Source organism: Thamnophis elegans, chromosome 11 (assembly GCF_009769535.1).
Source record: "Thamnophis elegans isolate rThaEle1 chromosome 11, rThaEle1.pri, whole genome shotgun sequence".
NCBI lineage: Eukaryota > Metazoa > Chordata > Lepidosauria > Squamata > Colubridae > Thamnophis > Thamnophis elegans.
Window position 1 is genome coordinate 8,559,896 of NC_045551.1, and position 21,883 is coordinate 8,581,778.

The window sequence follows — 21,883 nt, forward strand, 5'->3', positions numbered from 1 at the left end:
TATTACAAGGATATCTTGTTGTTGATAAATAATTTTAATAAGGGAATAACTAAAAATTGGTATATATATGTAGTGACTATTTAGAATATTTTGTTGAAAAATGAAGGAATAAGATTCCTGTTTGAATGTATGATGTACAGGGACAATAATGAACATAAGCATACCCGATAGTTGATTGGTGGAATTATGTATAATTGAAAATAGTGACATACAAATATAAATGGTTGGTAATTTTTTTTTCATATTGAGATTTGTGATTATATAAAGGTATACTGTTATCCAATAGACAATTAAGAATGTAGGGGAATTAGGTTTACTGGAAAAAAACCAATAATACTAATTGTAATTGAACATATACTGTACAATGAAAGTGAGATATTTAGTTATACTAGATGAAAAATCTGTGATGGTAAATGTTATTCGAGAACATGGATGCAACAACACTTGAAACGACATGCTGTATGTGATGATGGGGTTTTTCTGTGTGTTTTTTGTTTTTCTTTTGTTGTGTGTGTGTGTTGTTTGTTTAATAAAAATAAAAATTTATATTAAAAAAAAGCACTGTGATCTCTGACCACAGTGCTTGGTCATATTTTGCTCATGAATAGACATTTTTATGTGAGACAAGTGTTCTTTAAAAATGAAAGATATTTTCACAACATCCTTCAAAAGGAAAAGCAAATGCAAATGAATCAAGGACAATGTTTAAGCTCGACGGAAAATCATACGTTCATGATTTTCTCACCTACGGAAATATATTGTTTCCATCTCTGTAATTCTAATTAGAAATTTTAATTGTAATTTAAAAATGTGGTGCCAGTATTCATGGAAACATCCCTTGTCCTTGCAACATACCAAAGAGTTTTTGCAAGAATGGAATGAGCAAGTAGATTCAACCCACTGAAGTCAAGGGAGGGAAAATTGGCACCCTCGGAATCCCCAGGCTTTGACCGAGAGAACAATTAAACTAACTCCAGGCAAAGGAACAGCATCGAGGGATGCCAAAGGATCTAATAACATCACAAACACCACCACAGCTGTTTGACGCAAGACTGCTCCGTTTTCAATAAGGAAACAGAAGGCAGCCCCATCAATTGAGATGAGGGGTCAAATTGCAAAAGGAGAACTCCTCTGGATTTACATGGGGCCACCCAAAGGCATCAATCACAGCTAGAAGCTATTTTGCCTCTTTCCACCTAGCAACCAAGAACTCAGCTGCAGAAGTCTCTACTTTCTTCAAGTAAGATCTTGTTTATTTGCCAGCATTTCCAGGAATATACCCTGAAGGCACAAATACTTCTCCCTGGAGGGTAATCATCTGAAAATGCCCTTTTAACCAACAAGGACTATGTAAGCATAGTAGCACACATGCATCTATGCACAGATGTACATTATACCAGTAGCTGTTTCTAGATTTATGGATTAAAAGAAGAGTTGCCTGGATTTCTTGGTATGTTATGCAAAATCCGTCAGCGCTGGTTTTCATGGTCAATTTCTTGGCCAAAATCATCCTGGTTGGTTGGTTTATTCGACTTGTATGCCGCCCTATTCCCGGAGGGACTCAGGGCGGCTGACAAATCAGAAGGGAAGGGTCACAATACAAAAAAGTAAAAAGACAAAAAACAAACAACAATACAAAACAATTTAAAAAGTCACAACACGCACAACAATTCGAGTAGGGGTGGAACTCAGGAGCCCCAGGCCTGCTGGGACAGCCAAGTCTTAACGGCGTTTCGGAAAGCCTGAAGGGTGGTGAGGGTCTGAATCTCCACGGGGAGATCGTTCCAGAGGGCCGGAGCAGCCACAGAGAAGGCCCTCCTCCGGGTGGTCGACAACCGGCATTGGCTTGCAGATGGAATTCGAATCCTAAGATACCCAGTGACTTACCAATAACCAATATCTTTTAGTTAGGATTCAGGCCTGATAAGGGACAGAAATAGCACTGGCTGCACTTTTAGATGATTTCTGGACTTAAGACTAATTTTATTGTCACTTTGAATGTACACTAATCGGCATACATTAAAATGCATGTTGTATACAGCTCTCAAAGGGTCTCCACCTCTAATATAAACATAAACACGACAAGATAAATAAATAAATAAGTACGAAATTACTTATGTATCCATATATATTATATGACATGGAGAAACAACACAGTCTAGTTCGGATGTATACATGTATGTTGTGGCCCAGCAGGAGCCGTTGGAGCTGCCACCAGACTCCGACAGCGAGGGGCCCTATGAGTCGGCCTTGGAGGATGTGGAGGACCCTGGACAGGGTTCCGACTCCAAGCAGGGCACAGAAAGACTGGTTGGCCACCAGGTGGCGCCTGACTCTTGGATCAGTGGGGAGGAGATAAGGGAGAGTGATCCAGAAACCAACAATGAGTTGTTCCTGGATGCACGCCGTCGAAGAGCTACTCGGCGTCAAGAACAACTACGTAATTACAGGAGGTAATTACGCTCAGCTGATGGTCATTAGGCTCCTCTCCAGACTATAAAAAAGACTGCTTGTGCCACGCCCTTCTTCCAGAAGTCAATGCTTGGACTAAAGAGAAACAAACTTGGCAGGCTGGATTGCTGCCAGTGTTTCTTTGAATTGCTGCCAAGGTTTGTCGGCCTTGCTGCCAAGGTCCTTATCTGTTTGTTTATTTGGCTTTCAGCCACCGAGAGTCTGGACTTGCTATTAAAAAACATTCTCATTAAGCGTGTCTCGGCTTTTGTTACTGGATGGAGGAGGGGGTCAGAACACATGTACATGGCGAGAGAAACAAATCTTGCAAGTTTACCATTCAGATGGCATAAGGAACAAAGTGTTACAGAATCTGGAAGTCCTGCTAGAAATACTTCTAAACCTCCTCCCAGAGGGGAGCAACAGAAACAGACCATGAAGTGGGTTTGTGGGGTCTCTAACAATGCTTTCAGCTCTAAGCACATAGCTTATAAGCAGTATCCTGAATAACAGAAACGAGCTTCCTATAATCTTCTCGGCTGTCTTTACCACTCTCTGAGTGGACTTTCTATCCGAGGCACTGCTGCCACAAAACCAAACAGTGATGCAATTTGTTAAAAGGCTCTCAATTTGTACTTCTGTAAAAAGTGGTCAGGACAGAAGGAGAAAGATGTGCTCTCCTCATCCGACACAGGAAATGGAGACGCTGGTTTGCAAACTTCACTAAGTATGACGTGTAGAGAGACAAGTTCAGATTGTTAGTCATCTACACCCCCCAGATAGTTAATACTGTTGACCACCTGTATCCTTGATACTGAGTGGAGTAGGACTATGACAGCTCTTCCTAAAATGTACGATTATCTCCTTTGTTTTATTAACATTTAGAACATTGAGAACCAGTTACTTTTCTTGCACCAGTTCACCTCTTCCCTATTGGCATCTTCATTGTCGTCCTAGATAAAACCCACCACTGCCATGTCATCTGCACACTTCACCATGGGATTCGTAGCAGATTTGACCCAGCAGTCATGGATCACCAAGGTGAACTGTAGTGGACTCAAGACCAAGCCTTGTGGGAAACCTGCATTCATCGAGATGATGGAGTTGGAGACTTTTCTCCCAACTCCATCATCCAAACTCCCAGTACAAACTGGGGTCTATCAATAAGGAAATCCAGCATCCAAATACATAAAGAAGTATTAAGAAATCTAACAGGTCCAGTTTGTTCACCAAATCCTGAGGAATGATGGTGGAGGGAGTGGAATAGGGGTTTTGCAACCATCCTTGTTCTACTTGACCTCTCAGCAGCCTTCAATAAAACCCACCATGGTATCTTTTGGGGCTGGCTCTGGGGAGTGAGGTGGGCAGAACTGTATTGTGCTGGTTCGTCTCCTTCTCCAGGATAGATGCCAGTCAGCAGGGATGGGGGAGGGTAAGAGATCCCCGTGACCCGACAAACGCGCGGCGCCAAAACCGCGATGTCAAAAGCGCGCCCACAAAAGCGCGATTAGGGTTAGGGTTATAACATTGTTTTTGCGTCGCACTATGTTGTTTGTTGATGCTTTTGTCGGCGCGCTTCTGTGGGCATGATTTTGTCGTCGCGGTTTTGTCGTCCCGCATTTGTCTAGCGTGCATTTATCGGTGAACCAGAGATCCCACTCCTGTTTCCTACTATGTGGGCTGGGATGCCACAGGATCTGGTGCTTTCTCCTCATTGGTTCGACCTCTATCTGAAGCTGCTGGGTGAGCTCATCCACCGCCATTGGCTGAAGTGTCATCAATATGCTAATGATACCAATTATACATCTCTGCCCCTGGTGAATTAAGTGTGATGCCTTGTTGTGGTGCCTGGAGGCTGTGAAGGTCAGGATGGGGAACAACGAGCTTCAACTGAACCTTTGTTAATTTTTCACAAGTCCCTCAGGACTTGGCTATGTCATCAGGCTTGCCCCTCCCCAAGGGAATGGTAAGTTGTTGAGGTGGCTCCATTATTGTTAATATCTGTTGTTCTCGTCTTGCCTTTTAAACATTGTACAAGTAGCCCTTGACTTATGACTGGTCCTCAAAGTAACAACTACTGCACCCTCCCTGTAATAACATTTCAAGTGGGAGTAATTGGTTTACAACTGATTGTAGCATTACAGGGTCACATTATCACATTTTGTGACTTTTTGTTGTTATTTTGTGCCCAGTGGATAAGCTGGATTTGGACTTACAACCAGATGTTTCACTTAATGACCACACGATTTATTTAACAACACGGGTGACTCATTTACAGATGTAAAATCGGGTCTAGTCTCATGACTTATGACCCAACAAGTTACAACTAAAATTTGGGGCTCAAATGTGGTTGTAAATAAAGGACTACCTGTAATAAGTTATTTTAAACTATGGATTTTTACATTATTAACCTTTTTTAGTAATGTCACCCAGAGTGACACTGTAATATAAAGATTATAAATGAAGCCGTTTTAATAGTTGAGAATGACTATTTGATCATCATATAATCTCATAATCAGTAATTATGGTGGTAAATTAGTAAATAGATGATATTATTATCTCCCCCCCCCCTTTTCTCTATTTCTGAATCCTGTTTTTATCATATCAAAAACATTTCTCTATTCATATATGCTGTATTTTCTATTTGGTGAAGTTATTTTTCCCCGTCTTATATAAACACAATATATGCGTATACACAAGTGTAAATAAAACAGGCACACCAAATATTATATGCCTTCTATCTTTTTTTAAAAAAACGTGCCAAATATCAAGCTCAAGAATGAGATTGTATGATTATTTTGCTTGTTGCTGGAGACACAACTCCATTCACGTGCCACTGAACAGCTGTTGTCCAAGGAACAGAAAGTGTGGAGGCTGAAGAGGCATACCAAACTACCAATGGCCTTTGTTACTCCCTGGGGCACCATTCCAACATTAGTGCCACAAATACCAAGGCTATGAAAAAAGTTCTTTTATGATTATGAAAGGCTGCCTGCCCATTTCATGCAAAGAATATAATACAGAAATGAGAAAGATTCTACCTTGGGTAGCAAAATCATGGCTAACGTCACCATGTATGAAGACGTTTGTCTCTCTACATACACAAACTCTTCTTGTTCGTGATCCTAAAGGAGCTAGTTGCAGTTTCCTATTTCTCCTATCCAACATACCACAAAAATGCAAGTAATTCCCAGGTTACAAGCATTCCCTTAGCGAATGTTCGAAGTTACGTGATATGCACCCCAGTGGTGGGATTCAAATAATTTAATGACCAGTTCTCTGCCCTAATGACCATCTGGGTAGGTGGGGGCTCGGTGGTCATGTGACTGGGTGGGCGTGGCCAACTCAAGGTCACTCAGGTCGATGGACGCTTCGCCTTAGCTGTTACAATGTAATAAGGGTTAACCGGAGAGGCAGTTTCTGTAAGCAGGTTAGGCTAGAAACAACACTAGAATGTTTCCTTCCTGCCTTCCTTACAGGATTAGCCCTGTAAAGTGGGGAAAAAACAAAAGGAGATTTCTTCCAACAATCGGTTCTCTCAACTACTTAGAAAGTTACCAACTGGTTCTCCCAAATAGGTGCGAACCGGCTGAATCCCACCACTGATGCACCCCCTAGTGTTTACAAACAATTCCCAAAACAATATTTGCAAAAAGCCTTTGCAGCCCAAAACAAAGCTCTACAGCTCCATTTTGGTGCCCGCAGGCCTCATCCGGCACATCGCAGCCCAAAATGGAGCTTCAGAGGGACTCCGCTGGGGCTATGCTTTGGGCTGCAAAGGGCCAGATGAGGCCTGCGCATACCAAAATGAAGCTTCGGGGTGGGTGGGCCTGCCTCCGCCTTTCCTGAGCTTCCGTTTCAGGCTGCAAAGTGCTGGATGAGGCCTGCCCATATGCCAAAACAGAGTTTTGGAGGGCCGCGCACAGCTGAGAAGCTGGAGACAAGACAGCTTGCTAGATCTTTGCGCAGTAAGTGACCTGGCACAGGTGTGTGTGGGGGACAATTTGGGGAGCATGAAGTATTTACAGGCTGGGGAGGCCTTGAGTGGTCTTAAGCAGGTGGCCTATTCCATCAATAGCCCCCCCCCCCCCCCCAATGCCCTTCCCCACCCTGAAATACCTCATATGCACTTAAAAAACTGTGCATTCGATTAGCAACTGTGTGGGCAAAAGGAGGGAGTGATTCTGTTCAAGGGATGAGATTCACTCCAGAGGTGGGTTCCTACCAGTTCGCACCTGTTCGGTAGAACCGGTTCGTCAAATCTACCGAACCGGTTAGAAGAGGTTCCACCAGTGGACCCGGAAAGCAGGCCACACCTACAGAAGAGGTTCCAAACTTTTTTGAAACCCACCACTGGTCCTTGGATATGATTATTCTACACTATCATGCTCCTATTTATAAAACTCAGTGCCTCTGTGAAAGGTAAGGATGACTACTGCGTTTGTGGTGCAATCAGAACATTGCGTGTGTTGAAGTTGTTTTAACGCAAACCAAAGATGCCTTTTAAAAAACAAGTTTACATCCTATTCTTATGCATGCCAGTGCTGTGTGTGAGGTAATTTAAGGTGGTTCTGACAAGTGTCGTCGGCATCTTCATATCTGGTCACATGGGCGGCAAGCCACTCCCATCCGGTCACATGGGCGGCAAGCCACTCCCACAAAGGAGGCCACACCCACAGAGTAGGTTCGAACAATTTTTGAAACCCACCACTGCTTCTCATGTTAAATCTAAAGCAACAAAATTTGTTACTGTTACAAAATTGAAAGAATAAAAGGACCCAGCAGATCAAACACTATATATCACTCTTCCTCTATATTTTGAAACCCACCACTGTTTCACTCCCACGAATCCTCAGGTTACGAATGGAATGGGCAGGCTCCATTACATTCGTAACTTGAGGACTAACTGTACCGCAGATCATAGGTCTCACAAAATATGTATCCTAAAAAAAAGAAAAAGAAAACGTAGCCTCCTATTTAAATTTGTTTAACACCCCCCCCACCCCGACGGTCCTACCTGCTGTGTTTGCTGCCGCTGAATGGCTCGCACTTTGGGAACTGGGCTCTCTCGGGAGGAGGAAGACTGTTGCCGGGATTGATTTCCCTCCTGAAGAGGCTCCATTGCCATGGTGGCAGATGCCACAGACATGCTGCCTGTGCTTCGAAGGGAAGCACTGTGGGGAAGTGAGTGGGGCGATCTGACCCTTGAGCCGGAACTCGCTTGGTCCGCTTTGTGGATTTGGACCTGCACAGTGTAATTCTGATGAACTGGCATAGCTCGCTTGTCCAACAGGGTGCCCTGACCAGAGAAATCTTCGTTCTGGGTGCTGCGCTTGGCATAATCCTCCATGCTGCTATTGCTGGGTACGCTAAGTTTAAGGTCTTCACTATTCTGGCTTCGGGAACTGGTGACACTCAGGTTATCGAGGCTGGATTCCATGGACACTTTAGGAATCGGCTGAGGACAATTGTTGAGATGATAAACTGGATTCTGGAAAAAAAGGGCCTGAAGGATGCCTTGCTGGTTTAATGCCGAATGAAGAGGCCTCCTGACTTGGGGTGCAGTCTGTGGTGTTCTGAGCTGCTTGATATTTGCCACCTGGATGACCGAAATCTGACTGCCGGATAAACGTACCGGGGCCTCGTGCACCATGGATCCAGATTCACCCTGGGTAACGTTGGGATCCTGGAGATTCATCAGCGATATGCTCCGGACGTTGGGCAGATTGGTCTCGTCGCCTTGATCTGAATAAGTCACACTCCGGGATGACGTTTGCTGCATCAAGAGCAATTTGCCTTTGAAATATTCCTCGTTTGCTGGAGGGGCTGACTTCAACTTGCGCTCACTGAGAAACAATCAAAACAATCACCGTCTTAACATTATGCCTGCTTATTTGCACGCACACAAACTTATTTCTGCTTAAACAATTTCTCTGGCTCCATATTAATCTCCATATTTGAGCCAGAGGTGGGTTCCTACCAGTTCGCACCTATTCGGTAGAACCCGTTCGTCAAATCTACCGAACCGGTTAGAAGAGGTTCCACCAGTGGGCCCGGAAAGCAGACCACACCTACAGAAGAGGTTCCAAAATTTTTTGAAACCCACCACTGGTCCTTGGATATGATTATTCTACACTCTCATGCTCATATTTATAAAACTCAGTGCCTCTGTGGAAGGTAAGGATGACTACTGCGTTTGTGGTGGAATCAGAACATTGCGTGTGTTGAAGTTGTTTTAATGCCTTTTAAAAAACAAGTTTACATCGTATTCCTATGCATGCCAGTGCTGTGTGTGAGGTAATTTAAGGTGGTTCTGACAAGTGTCGTCAGCATCTTCATATCCGGTCACATGGGCGGCAAGCCACTCCCACAAAGGAGGCCACACCCACAGAGTAGGTTCGAACAATTTTTGAAACTCACCACTGATTTGAGCCATCCAAGTGGAATAGCCTAGGTGGGCAGGGGTGTTATTTTTGAATGGGAATGGAACCAAAAGTCATCTTGGCTCCTAGTTGCTTTAAGTAAGAAACGTTGTTCTGAAAAGGAACATTTGGCTCTACTCTGGTAGCTATCTTAAATAATGCAATGCCCAATCTTTACATTTGTTTCAGCATTCTAATCGTAATATTTTTATCCTGCCTCAGTCTATCCGCAAGGCTCCAGGTTGCTGCAGGAGAACCATATAAACTACATTCTACTGCTCTCATTTTGTTTTGTATTTCCATTAATGGCTTTACCCGTAAGCATTAGTACAAAGGCCACAATGGGGAGAAATTACTCCTTTCAGATGCATATGGACAAAAAGTATAAAGCACATAAAAGATAAAGCCGTAATTATTCAAAAGGAGATCTGTCTGCCTAACAAGCCTGCCTTACTCATTCATGACATAAAGCCTTATTTGTCATAGCAATAATTATTAATAATTGACAAAAATCTAGAGAAAATGAGGCAGTATCTTTGCTCTGAAATAAGAACTCCAATACTCCAATAAGCCTAATAGTATGAAATCCAATCCACGAAAGAAGATATAATCAGCCTACTTTTGTTGTTAAGGTTTACTGTGATGAAGTAGCAAGAATATTCTTATCCATTATACCATGTTAAATACTTTTAATGTAAGTAAATAAATTCTTCACTTGTCAGCAGAGCATGGTCTTTGCATACAAGTTAACTGCTCCTAGTTCTCCTCTTATTACATTATCAGTACAGCATCTGATTAAAAAAGTGTCAACTGTGACTAAAACTTATTGGCAGGTTGCAGGAACTCTTCAATTGTGGTAGTAGAATTTTGGATTCTTCCTCTTCAGACTGTAGGTCATTGCTAGGGTTCACCGACAAACGCGCGCCGACAAAACCGCGACGTCAAAAGCGTGCCCACAACAGCGCATCGACAAATACGCACTGGCAAAAGCGCGCCATCCACAACATATTGGGACGCAAAAACATTATAACCCTAGCCCTAACGTAAAAACCCTAATTGCCCTTTTGACGTCGCGGTGTTGTCGCCGCGGTTTTGTCGGCGCGCATTTGTTGGGTGCGCATTTGTCGGGTCACGCATTGGTAGCATATTTTTGAATGTTATTCCACTTTACACACAGAGAGATACACATAGACACTCTCTCTTATACGGTTTCCGAGTTTAAAGGATAGGCTGTGGTTCACATTGATACGTGTACATGTTTGTACATAGAAGAACTCATCCTATTATTGCCAGGTAACAGGTAGCAAATTTGGACAAAGCTTGCGACTTGGAGAAGCACACGTAGAGTTAAAAATACTGGGCTGAACAAAGCAATTATCCAGAGTTAGGCGGATAAAGCACTATCATAACTAATTGCTAATTGCTTTCAGCAAAGCCCCACTCTTGTAATTATGGCATTACTCTGAATTTTAGTTCTTACTTTTCCCATCAAGCTGAACAAAATTATGTATCTCTCTTTCTTCCAAATAATTTCAACACTAGGCAGACAACGCATACCTGTCAGCTGGGTCTTCAAATATCTTTTGCAGCCCAGAAGAGACATTGGGGCTTGAATTATGATCTGGATAACGCCTCAACTGTTGCTGGATTGGCAGAGGGTGAGTTGTGTCCTTTGCGATGTCATCGAGAATGCGCGGCAAAGGACCCAGTTTTTCTACGGTTGCCTGTAGGAAGGAATTTTCACCCTGATTTGACAATAAGCAACGTGGCATTCATCATTTCGGTGTTTTGTTTTGTGTTTGAAAATTAAATAATGAATGTGGATGGATGAGTGGTGAGAAAAGATGGGCATTTGTATGCGGGTGTGAAAAAACCACAAGGGTTGTAATGGAGCAGCAGGCCACAGTGATCCGGTGACCCATGGATGGAAGAGACGAAAGAGGGTGCAGGAGACATTGAGGAAAGAAAAGGAAATGGAAATTAAAAATTGAGCCTCCAAAATAAAAAAAAGGTAATGCTCCTTAAACTAATGCATGTCAACCCTGCAAAACAACCTTGAGAGACCGCCTCCTGCCGATCACCTCCCATAGACCGATTAGATCTCACAGGTTAGGTCTTCTCCGGATCCCATCTGCCAGCCAATGTCGGCTGGCGACTCCCGGGGGGGAGGAGCCTTCTCTGTCGCAGCTCCAGCCCTTTGGAACGACCTCCCCGTGGAGATCTGGACCCTTACTACCCTCCCGGCCTTCTGCAAACCCGTTAAGTCCTGGCTGCTCCAGCAGGCCGGGGGGCTCTCGAAATATCCAGCCCCACGGAAACTGTGACTGTTGTGTATTTTAAAGTGTTGTTTTGTGTATTTATCCCCTTCCCTTGTTTATTGTAAGCCGCCCGGAGTCCTTCAGGAGTGGGCGGCATACAAGACCAATAAACAACAACAAACAATAAACATCAAATTGCAATCAAAGCCCAGGGTAGAGGAGACAGGTTAGGGAGGAATAATACTAAAATCACTATTAAATTAAAGTCTAATCCAGAAAACTAAAAAGGGATTTTTATTGGAAGCAAATGTTTGCTTGTGGGAAGGAGAGAGATTGTGGTCAATTGAATGCATTCTGCTATAGTTTGAGAGCAGCAATTCGGCAACAGCATTGAAAGACACCATAAAGAGCCACAAAAACAAAGGTATTTAAATCATATTTTCCCTTATAACTACTGACAGGAATGAACATTAAGCATAGAATTTGTTTATAAACACAAACAGTATTCCATAACTTCCTGCATTGGGTCTCAAGTGATCCCTTCAAAGATGATAGTAACTCACTGGAAAAAAATGGATTGACTATATACAAAATAAATACGGGACCAAGAAATTCCAGTTAGCCTATGCTTAAGATCAGGAATGATTTAAATTGTTTAAAGTTAGCTTAGCTTTTCTCAATAGATTTTAGACTGTGTTTGTTAAAAATCTATACCATGTACGGGTTCTGGGAAGTCGGGGGGGGGAAGGAGATGGGGGGTTGGGGGGTCGGGAGGGGGGAGGGAGGGATATATATTAGGCTAGACACGATGTGTTAGATCTCAATGCAATGTGACTTCACATGTATACTGTTTTTCTTTAATTTTTCTTTAAAAATAGGATAAGCCAAGTACATTAACATATAGTGGAAATACACCAAGGGGAGGAGGAGTAGGAAAGAAAGATGGGTAGAGAGGGAAGGGAGAGAGGGTGGGGGGGAAGGCGAAAAGGAAGGAGGGGAGCGGTTCTGGAGAGAGGAGTGGTAGAGGGCGAGGGGAAGTAGGGTAGAGGGGGATGATGGAGGGAAGATAGAATAGCAATAGCAATAGCAGTTAGACTTATATACCGCTTCATAGGGCTTTCAGCCCTCTCTAAGCGGTTTACAGAGTCAGCATATCGCCCCCACAGTCTGGGGCCTCATTTCACCCACCTCGGAAGGATGGAAGGCTGAGTCAACCTTGAGCCGGTGAGATTTGAACCGCTGAACTGCAGATAGCAGTCAGCTGAAATGGCCTGCAGTTCTGCACCCTAACCACTGCGGGTGGTGGAAGAAAGAGGTGTATGGAGAATGGAAGAGGTATATTGGGCTTTTATTTTCTGGGGCATTGTTGACAAGAGGAATTGATGCAATTATTGTTTAATACTGTATGGTGTACACATGTGAGTGTATGAAAATGAAAATGAAATATACTAAAAAAAAAAGATGATAGTAACTCCTTGCCTGATCACCACTGAAGAGCCAAGGTGGCGCAGTGGTTAGGCTGCAGTACTGCAGGCCACTTCAGCTGACTTTTATCTGCAGTTCAGCGGTTCTAATCTCACCGGCTCAAGGTTGACTCAGCCTTCCATCCTTCCGGGGTGGGTGAAATGAGGACCCAGACTGTGGGGGGCGATATGCTGACTCTGTAAATCGCTTAGAGAGGGCTGAAAGCCCTATAAAGCGGTATATAAGTCTAACTGCTATTGCTATTGCTATGATTCTCAAGAAAGGAAGCATATGGTTGACTCTTGGCAGCTGCCTAGACTACCTCCTGCAATTTTCTTGGCAAGATTTCAGAGCTGGTTTGCCACTGCCTCCTTCCTAGGATTGAGAGGATGTGTTTGGCCCAAGGTCATCCAGTTGGGTTTGTGTGTCTAAGACAGCATTAGATTAGACTAGATTAGGACTAGAACTCACCATCTCCCAGTTTGTAGCCTGATGCCTTAACCACTACACCAAACTGGCTCTCTCCAAACTATTAGAATATAGCTTTATTTTAGGAGACGATAATGAATCAAACATAATTTTCTTTAAAACAAAATTGTTCTAAAGCAATATAAATGATGGATATGATGGGACAAAATGAGTTCATTTGCTTTAGAATGTACTGCAACTTAACCCAAGCCCAAAGAGATGGAAGTTCAGTGCCAATTAAATTTCACCACTATCTTTCTACTGATTCTCAATGCTTAGTCTATACCAGTGTTTCTCAACCTTGGCAACTTGAAGATGTCCGGACTTCAACTCCCAGAATTCCCCAGCCAGCGAATGCTGGCTGGGGAATTCTGGGAGGTGAAGTCCGGACATCTTCAAGTTGCCAACGTTGAGAAACACTGGTCTATACTCTTTTCAGAAATGGATGACGTTATAACACCTTCCTTTTTTTTAAAAAAAAGTTAAAGTTAACTTTAATCATTACCCAGGAAGCAGCTTGTAAGACACTCCTTGGACAAATGTGTGTCCAGCCAGCCCTTCCCAGCCTTCAAACTAATTTACCTTGTCCACCTCCCAGACAACTTCCCACAGCAAAGAATGCAAGACCGCAAACTCCTTTCCCAGATCTATGTATCCTCCAAATCCCGGCTTGTTAGAAATGGTGTCCTCGTTAGAGATTTCGGCCAAGAAGCATTTCATATGGGTCCATTCATGCTCTAGAAAGGCATTCATAAAGGTAATATATTCTTCTTTGTTCCCAAATCTGAGTTGGGGGTGGGGGAGAGAAAAACATGGAGAAGGTTAGCAGTTTGGCAGGAAGTTTCCAAGGGAAACAGTGGGATCTTACAATGTTGCTTAAGACAGTGGTCCCCAACCTTTTTATCGCCGCGGACCAGTCAGCCTTTGATAATTTTACCGTGGCCCGCTGAGCGCGCGCAGGGGTGGGGGGGCGTTGTTCGCGACGGCCCAGGAGCCTTTGCGCTGCAGCGATCATGTCCCCCGGCCGCTGCAGCGATCATGGCCCCCGGCCGCTGCACGGCCCGGTGCCAGGTACTCCACGGCCCGGCACCGGTCCGCGGACCGGGGGTTGGGGACCACTGGCTTAAGATATTCCAAGACGCAAAACGGTATTTCTGTGACTGAATGGCAATTTCTACATGTGATACTTTGTTATCTTTTTATTCCTGATTTTTAACTTTTTTATCTTGTCTCTGTAAGCCGCCCAGAGTCCTGCGGGATTGGGTGGCATACAAATTTATTAAATTTCAATTTCAATTTAAATAATGTTGCAGGTAGTCATTATAGAGACACCCCCACTCCCCACTCCCCACTATTGTTAGACATTTTCTTGGCTTAATAAAATTTATTTCTCAAGAATTAGGAGGAATAAAAAGGGAAAGCTGCACCTGAGTCCACCTGTTAATAATAATAGCATTATCTTAATTATCTTCATTGGCCCCAATCTGAAATAGCGGCAAACGAAGTTCAAATTACACATAAAGTCTAATTTAAGTATTGAAATTATAAACTTCTTCAGCTGGAGGCAGTAAAGGCCATAGACAATAGCAAGGACAAAGGAATGAATTTAGTATACTGTATCGCCTTTTACTGCTGGCCCCAGGAAAATATTTTTTTATAAACCTTTGGAGTAAAAAGATCTCCCCATGGGGGCAGTGTTAGCAGGGGTGCGTTCCTGCCAGTTCTAACCTCTTCTACAGAAGAGGTTCCACAAATCTACAGTGCCGTTTAGAACTGGTTCCAGCTCCCTCCCTCCACCCGTCCGCACATCATCAAGATGAAGAGCGAGAGGAGGAATTCTGGGAGTTGAAGTCCACAAGTCTTAAAGCTGTCAAGTTTGAACACCCTGGGTTTTTTTTTCCTAAAGGGTTAGGGGGTGCAAGGGTCTTGTAACTTGACATCTTTAACACTTGCGTGCTTCAAATGCCAGAGATTCTGAGCCAACATTTTAGTTGCTAAGCAAGAGCGTTGTTAAGTGAGTTTCACCACATTTAACAAGTTGGTCAAGCCCACCCAGTCACATGACTGCCAAGCCACTCCCACAAAGCAGGCCATACCTACAGAAGAGGTTCTAAAAATTTTTGAAACCCACCACTGAGTGTTAGTTGCATCCAGATGGAAGGTCATACTGCAATTATTTTTGCAATATCACTAACACACAATACCAAATAAAAATACATGTGGTCTGCTTCTAATTGGAGAAATCGATGTAGTAGGATTGGGAATATCACTAGTGAAAGCTAACTAGTATCTGGGGCAGGGACGTGCAGTCAGGGGAGGCAGGGGAGGCAGAGCCTTACTACTGTCATCATGAAAAGAAAAAAATGTAAAAGGAAAACGGCAAGAGCTGAGGTCAGGCTGAGCTAGTTGCTGCCAGAGTCACCGTGGATGACTCTGCTTAGCGCTTAACTGTTTAAAAAAACCTCTAAAAAAGCACCCTCTACAGGAGGAGGCAAGATAATGACGTGCTTCATCTATGTCAGGAATTTTTCGGCTTTTAACCCTTGCTTAACTCTGCTCGAGTGTTCATAAAGTCAGACTAGATTAAATCGGAACTGAGCATGCCTGGCTGTGGAATTCTGGGAGTTGAAGTCCACAAGTCTAAAAAAATTGCTGCCTCACCAGCCATAAACCTCACCGCACGTCACTGATCTGGGGCTAAGGACAGGCTGCTTCCTCTTCTGTAAACACTGGCCCAGGATACAACTGATACACTAATCTACATCCTATTATTCAAGTGGGGACTTCTGTTTCTAAAGTTTTTATAGCTTTTTGATCTGAAACAGAGAAATGTAGCTTTCAAATGTACATTTTTGAACGGAATTTCAGCAAATATAAACTTCTCCATACACTATGAACAGAGATATGGCAATACAGCTGTATGTTATTCCTAAGAAATAACACACGTCATACTGATAAAATAGCAGCAAATCCCTTCATGATCATTACAAATAATGAAATATCACTTGCCTTGTGAAGTTTGCTAAGTTTTGGATAACCTTTGCAATTAGTGTGAGTGCACGAGAGGTACTGTCATCTGGATATTCCTGCATGAGGTTGAAGAGACTTGGAGACATGATAGCCGGACAAAGGAATCGGAGGAAAAGTGAGGCACTGATCAGGCGTTCACTGATATCCTGCTTTCCCCGTTTGAGGCACTGCTGCTTCCATGATGCAAATACCTCCTTCAACTCCCGAGGAAAGACACTGAAAAGATAACAACATTTGGCACATTCCCATTGGTATTAACAAGTGAAGTTGCTTCTCTTGCTAGGAAAGTCCAGTATTTTATTTATCAACACGCTGATAAAGGTATTTTTTGTCTTCACTTGGGGAAAAAAAACTATCTAAGGTAGAATTATCAATAAATACGGTTCCCCAACAAATGCACGCTCGACAAAAGCGCGCCCGACGAAACCGCGGTGACAAAACCGTGAGTTCTAAATCACGCCGATGAATGAGCGCAGAAGCGCGCCGACAACAGCGCGCCAACAGAAGCGCGCTCTAAACCTAACCCTGAACCTAACCCTGAACCTAACCCTGAACCTAACCCTAACCCTCACCCTAACACTAAACCTAACCCTTACCTTAACTTAAAGCGCGCTTCTGTCTGTGTGCTGTTGTGGGCGCGCTGTTGTGGGCGCGTTGATGACGTTGCGGTTTTCGTGCCGCGGTTTCATCGGCACGCTTTTGTCGGGTCACGAATAAATACTAATAATCACTTTCATAAGCTTGGGAACTAATGCTTCCAGTGTCAAGAATTTCATTCCTAGTAAGTTGATATAATATGGATGGGACTGAGTGATCAGGCTAGGTCCAACTCCAGTTCATCAGTATCGTCATAGTCTAATGGCAAATGTTTCATAGTTGTGGCCTAGTTTTGCCTACGCAAACTCTTTATTATTTCTACAGGAGAATGAGAAGCATTAAATACTTCTAGATACATCGACTGATTTGCCTTAGATTCTGCATTTTGTTCTAGAAGGAGCCAGCGCAGATAAAATATGAACAGATGCATATTTCTTTGTATGTATAAAATCAATTGCATAGACTCCTTTTCTCTTGAGTGTACAGCATTGTGTAAAAATGACGTAAGAAACACATTGCCACTCCTTGTCTAATTCCTATTAAATGGGTTTGAAGAAGCACAGCTGCTGGCTGAGTTTCACCTTTTACAATTAAAATATTTCATTCCTAGTGAAAGGGAAGATCAAAGGTAGCATCATGAATTTTAACTGCCTTCAGATAGGCAATGTGGTGTCTGGGGATGCCTCCATTGATGCCTCTGAGATTCGTTGAACCACCTGATTCATTTTGCTAAATATCTCTTCATATTTAAAACATTCCAAAACTAAATTGGTTTTTCTAGCATTTGCTTCGGCAAGTGATCCCTGTAAATGACAAGAAATAACACTTTATCCACTCACCAGTAGGTATTGACAATTTTGCAGAAGGCTAGCTCACAGCACATTTTGAGATTTGCCTGGTGATCAGCTAATTCATTAGGTGGACTTTTGCTGGGATCCACTTCACAGTTCTCATCCGACTCATATAACGCCTTGATAAATTCACCTAACAATCAGGTAATAAGAACAAGGCAGAAGAAAAAAAAATATTAAAAAGGTTCCTGGACAATCTTGTTAGAACAAACAATTATGTTGCCTACAACCCACAACAACAAATTCTCCTAAATGTGTCAGGACATTAATATTCCATAAGTCTCCACAAACATTTTTCTTCCCTTCTCTGATTTGAAGTGAAGTCAAATAACTCTACCTGAATGTAGGATAGTGTTGTGGCCCAGCAGGAGCCGTTGGAGATGCCACCTGACTCCGATAGCAAGGGGCCCTATGAGTCGGTTCTGGAGGATGTGGAGGACCCTGGACAGGGTTCCGACTCCGAGCAGGTCGCAAAGAGGCTGGTTGGCCACCAGGATATGCCTGAGCCTTGGTCCAGTGGGGAGGAGACAAGGGAGAGTGAGCCTGAGGTCAGCAGTTAGTTGTTCCTGGATGCCCGGCACCGAAGAGCTAATAGGCGTCAGGAACAGTTGTGCAAGTACAGGAGGTAATTGCACTCAGCTGGTGGTCATTAGGCTCCTCTCTAGACTATAAAAGGACTGCTTTTGCACACGCCCCTCTTGCAGAAGTCAACACAGGAACTAATGTCGGAGAACATTATGGTGAGCTTGGCAGGCTGGATTGCTGCCAAGCCTTATCTGTGCTGGATTGCTGCCCAAGCTTGTCTGTGCCGGTTTGCTGCCAAGGACCTGTCTGTCTGTTAATTAAATGCCATAACTTATCTTTGGCTCGGAGTGTGTGTTGGTGTGGGACGAAGGGGGTCAGAACAGATAGCACACCTGTCCCTAGTATTGACAATGTTCAAATAACGGGGAATGGGTCTGCTGCCAGAAGGTCTGGTAATAGCAGAAGACAGAGATCCTCATCTCCGATTTTGCTTCTTTCTTCTCCCTATGTGGGAGAACTGATAAAAGGAGGGAATGGCCTCCTAAGGCATGTAAAGGAGCCGAGGTGGCGCAGTGGTTAGGGTGCAGTACTGCAGGCCACTTCAGCTGACTGTTATCTGCAGTTCAGCGGTTCTAATCTCACCGGCTCAAGGTTGACTCAGCCTTCCATCCTTCCGAGGTGGGTGAAATGAGGACCCAGACTGTGGGGGCGATATGCTGACTCTGTAAACCGCTTAGAGAGGGCTGAAAAGCCCTATGAAGCGGTATATAAGTCTAACTGCTATTGCTATTGCTATTACTAAAGAAATGGTTAGGGAGCACCTAGCTAAACAAATTACGGATATCAATTTGGAGCCTTTGTTTAATTTTTGGGAAATCCGGTACAAGTACAAGTACAAGTGTCATATCAGAGGACTGGAGAGGTAGAAACATTATTCATAATTACAAATAAATCTCCCTAGAAAAAAAGTAAAAGCTCCTTCTCCCAACAGATTGTCTCATCTCTTTCACATATTATTTTCCCGCTATTTTTAAAATCTTAAGTTTCTATTATAGGCTGACAAAATATGAGAGAAAAAAATGGACATTTTTAAAAAAAAAATCAATCAAAAGACATCAATTATATATTCAGCAGTGTGGAATTTTACCCGAACCATTCAGATTCAGACACTCTAATACAGTGTTACTCAACCTTGACAACTTGAAGATGTCTGGACTTTAAGTCCCAGAATTCCCCAGCCAGCGAATGCATTTGCTGGCTGGGGAATTCTGGGACTTGAATTCCAGACATCTTCAAGTTGCCAAGGTTGAGAAACACTGCTCTAATATAAAATTCCAATTCTTTTAGAAAATGAAAATGAAATGGTGAACCATTGTTTACCAGTAACAACTGAGGTTTCATTATTTTAATTTTATTTTTAATTTTCAACTTGTGAGTTCTTAGCCACTTTCAAATGAAAGGTAGCTTAGGGCCACGAACAATCCTAAATTTCTTGCGGCTTTCTAGCTAGGTATTAATGTATATTAGAATGGGAAGGAGCACGGTGGCTCACATGGTTGGGGCGCTGGGTTGACAACGTGCACGCCTGCATTTGTAGCCCGAGTGCTGCTGTGTGGTGAGCTCCCATCATTTGCTCCCGCTGCTGCCCACCTACCAGTTCAAAAGTGTGCAAACGCAAGTAGATAAACAGGTACTACTTCAATGGGCTCATTAATGGAGACATGAAAGGCGCCCCCCCCCCCCCCCAAACTGGGCATTCCTGGGGCAACCATGATGTTGCTGGCTAATCCTTTCACCACGGAAGTATAATATAGTATTAGAACAGGAAACTAGGTGATTGGAAAGAAGCACAGAAATCTTCAAAATAGGGTCAGTTACTTAATACATCCAATATACCACTTTTAAGGGAATTTTGATTTATTAACGTTTCCTCTGCAGATACCAAGAATGGAAAGAAAATGTGTCATCCGTGGGGCTTCATCTCTCAAAACGACTTCCAAGAAGAGTTACTGTATTTTTCGGAGTATAAGGCGCACCAAGGTTTGGAAGAGGCAATTTTTTTTAACAAGTAGGTAGGTAGATAGAGGGATAGAGAGGGAGAGAAAGAGAGAGAAATACAGTAGGTAGGTAAGGAGAGAGAGAGAGAGTAGTTAGGTAGGTAGATAGAATATGGGATAGAGAGAGAAATAGAGAGAGAGTGTGTGTTGGTAGGTAGGTGGATAGAGAGAGAAATAGAAAGAGAGAGAGAAAGAAATACAGTAGATAGGCAGAGAGAGAGTGTAGATAGGTTGGTAGGTAGAGAGATAGAGAGAGAGAAATAGAGAGAGAGAGAGAGAAATACAGTAGATAGGCAGAGAGAGAGAGAAAGAGAGTAGATAGGTTGGTAGGTAGAGAGATAGAGAGAGAGAAAGAGAGAGAGAGAGAGAGAAATACAGTAGATAGGCAGAGAGAGAGAGAGAGTGTAGATAGGTTGGTAGGTAGAGAGATAGAGAGAGAGAAAGAGAGAGAGAGAGAGAGAAATACAGTAGATAGGCAGAGAGAGAGAGAGAGTGTAGATAGGTTGGTAGGTAGAGAGATAGAGAGAGAGAAAGAGAGAGAGAGAGAGAGAAATACAGTAGATAGGCAGAGAGAGAGAGAAAGAGAGTAGATAGGTTGGTAGGTAGAGAGATAGAGAGAGAGAAAGAGAGAGAGAGAGAGAAATACAGTAGATAGGTAGGGAAAGAGAGTGTGTGTAGGTAGGCAGGTAGGTAGAGGGATAGAGAGAGAGAAATATATAGAGAAATACAGTAGGTAGGTAGGTGTTTCTGCTGGCACAGCACTTGATCAACGTAATTCTCGTCAATCAATTAAAAAGCTTTCCAAAAGAGGAAAAAAAGTTTTTGCACTTTGCAAACCTCCCCAAAATGGCCCGTTTTTCACAAAAACGGGCCCGTTTTTTTTCAAAACAAAGGCATGAACAACCTTGGTGGGGCTTGCAGAGTACTCCTGGGGGCTGGGCAAAAAATAGCCCATTTTGTGCTCATTTCTGCTCTCTCCAGCACCCAGGAGCTCTCTGAAAGCCTACATAAGGGTACGGACGGCCATTTTGATGAAGGGGTGGGGCTTCTGGAGGCAAAAAATGCTGTATTCGGTGTATAAGACGCACCCAGATTTTCAGCCTCTTTTTTGAGGAAAAAGGTGCATCTTATACTCCGAAAAATACGGTAACTAGTTCTTGAAAGAATACAGTACTAAGCAGTTCTGAGATGTCAAAAGCATTTCATTGCCAGCAGCTTAGAGGAGCATTTTGAGCACATGAAATAGAACAACTGCACCCTTATGGGTGATCTGTGTCCTCCTCAATCTTGGGTCCTCTAAACATCTGGGTTGGATCTCACTGCCCGATTCTGGACAGAGAGCTCTGATGTTCCTCCTGGTCTCTTGTGGAGCCACTCCCCCAGCTTAATAATCTATTATTATGTAAACCAGTGATGGGATTCAATTTTTTTTACTACCGGTTCCGTGGGCGTGGCTTGGTGGGCGTGGCATGGCTTGTGGGCGTGGCAGGGTAAGGTTACTGAAAAATCCCCATTCCCCCCTGATCAGCTGGGGAGGCAGAGAATAGATGGGGACAGGGCCAGTCAGAGGTGGTATTTGCCGGTTCTCCGAACTACTCAGAGCTGAGGTGGCGCAGTGGGTAGAGTGCAGGCCACTTCAGCTGACTGCTAGTTCAGCAGTTCAGTGGTTCAAATCTCACTGGCTCAGGGTTGACTCAGCCTTCCTTCCTTCCGAGGTGGGTAAAATGCGGTCCCAGACTGTGGGGGCGATATGCTGACTC

General features: G+C 43.5%; 1 protein-coding gene across 1 annotated transcript in view; it reads right to left on the reverse strand.

Annotated features, from left to right (window-relative positions):
- RASAL2 (RAS protein activator like 2) overlaps positions 1–21,883 on the reverse strand; it is a 73,988-nt gene that overhangs the window by 19,230 nt on the left and 32,875 nt on the right. The window contains exons 6-10 of the mRNA XM_032226804.1: positions 17,530–17,674; positions 16,073–16,309; positions 13,646–13,847; positions 10,431–10,597; positions 7,469–8,297 (exon numbers count right to left, since the gene is read on the reverse strand). Coding sequence (XP_032082695.1) covers positions 7,469–8,297; positions 10,431–10,597; positions 13,646–13,847; positions 16,073–16,309; positions 17,530–17,674 — 1,580 coding nt within the window. The remainder of the gene's footprint in view (positions 1–7,468; positions 8,298–10,430; positions 10,598–13,645; positions 13,848–16,072; positions 16,310–17,529; positions 17,675–21,883) is intronic.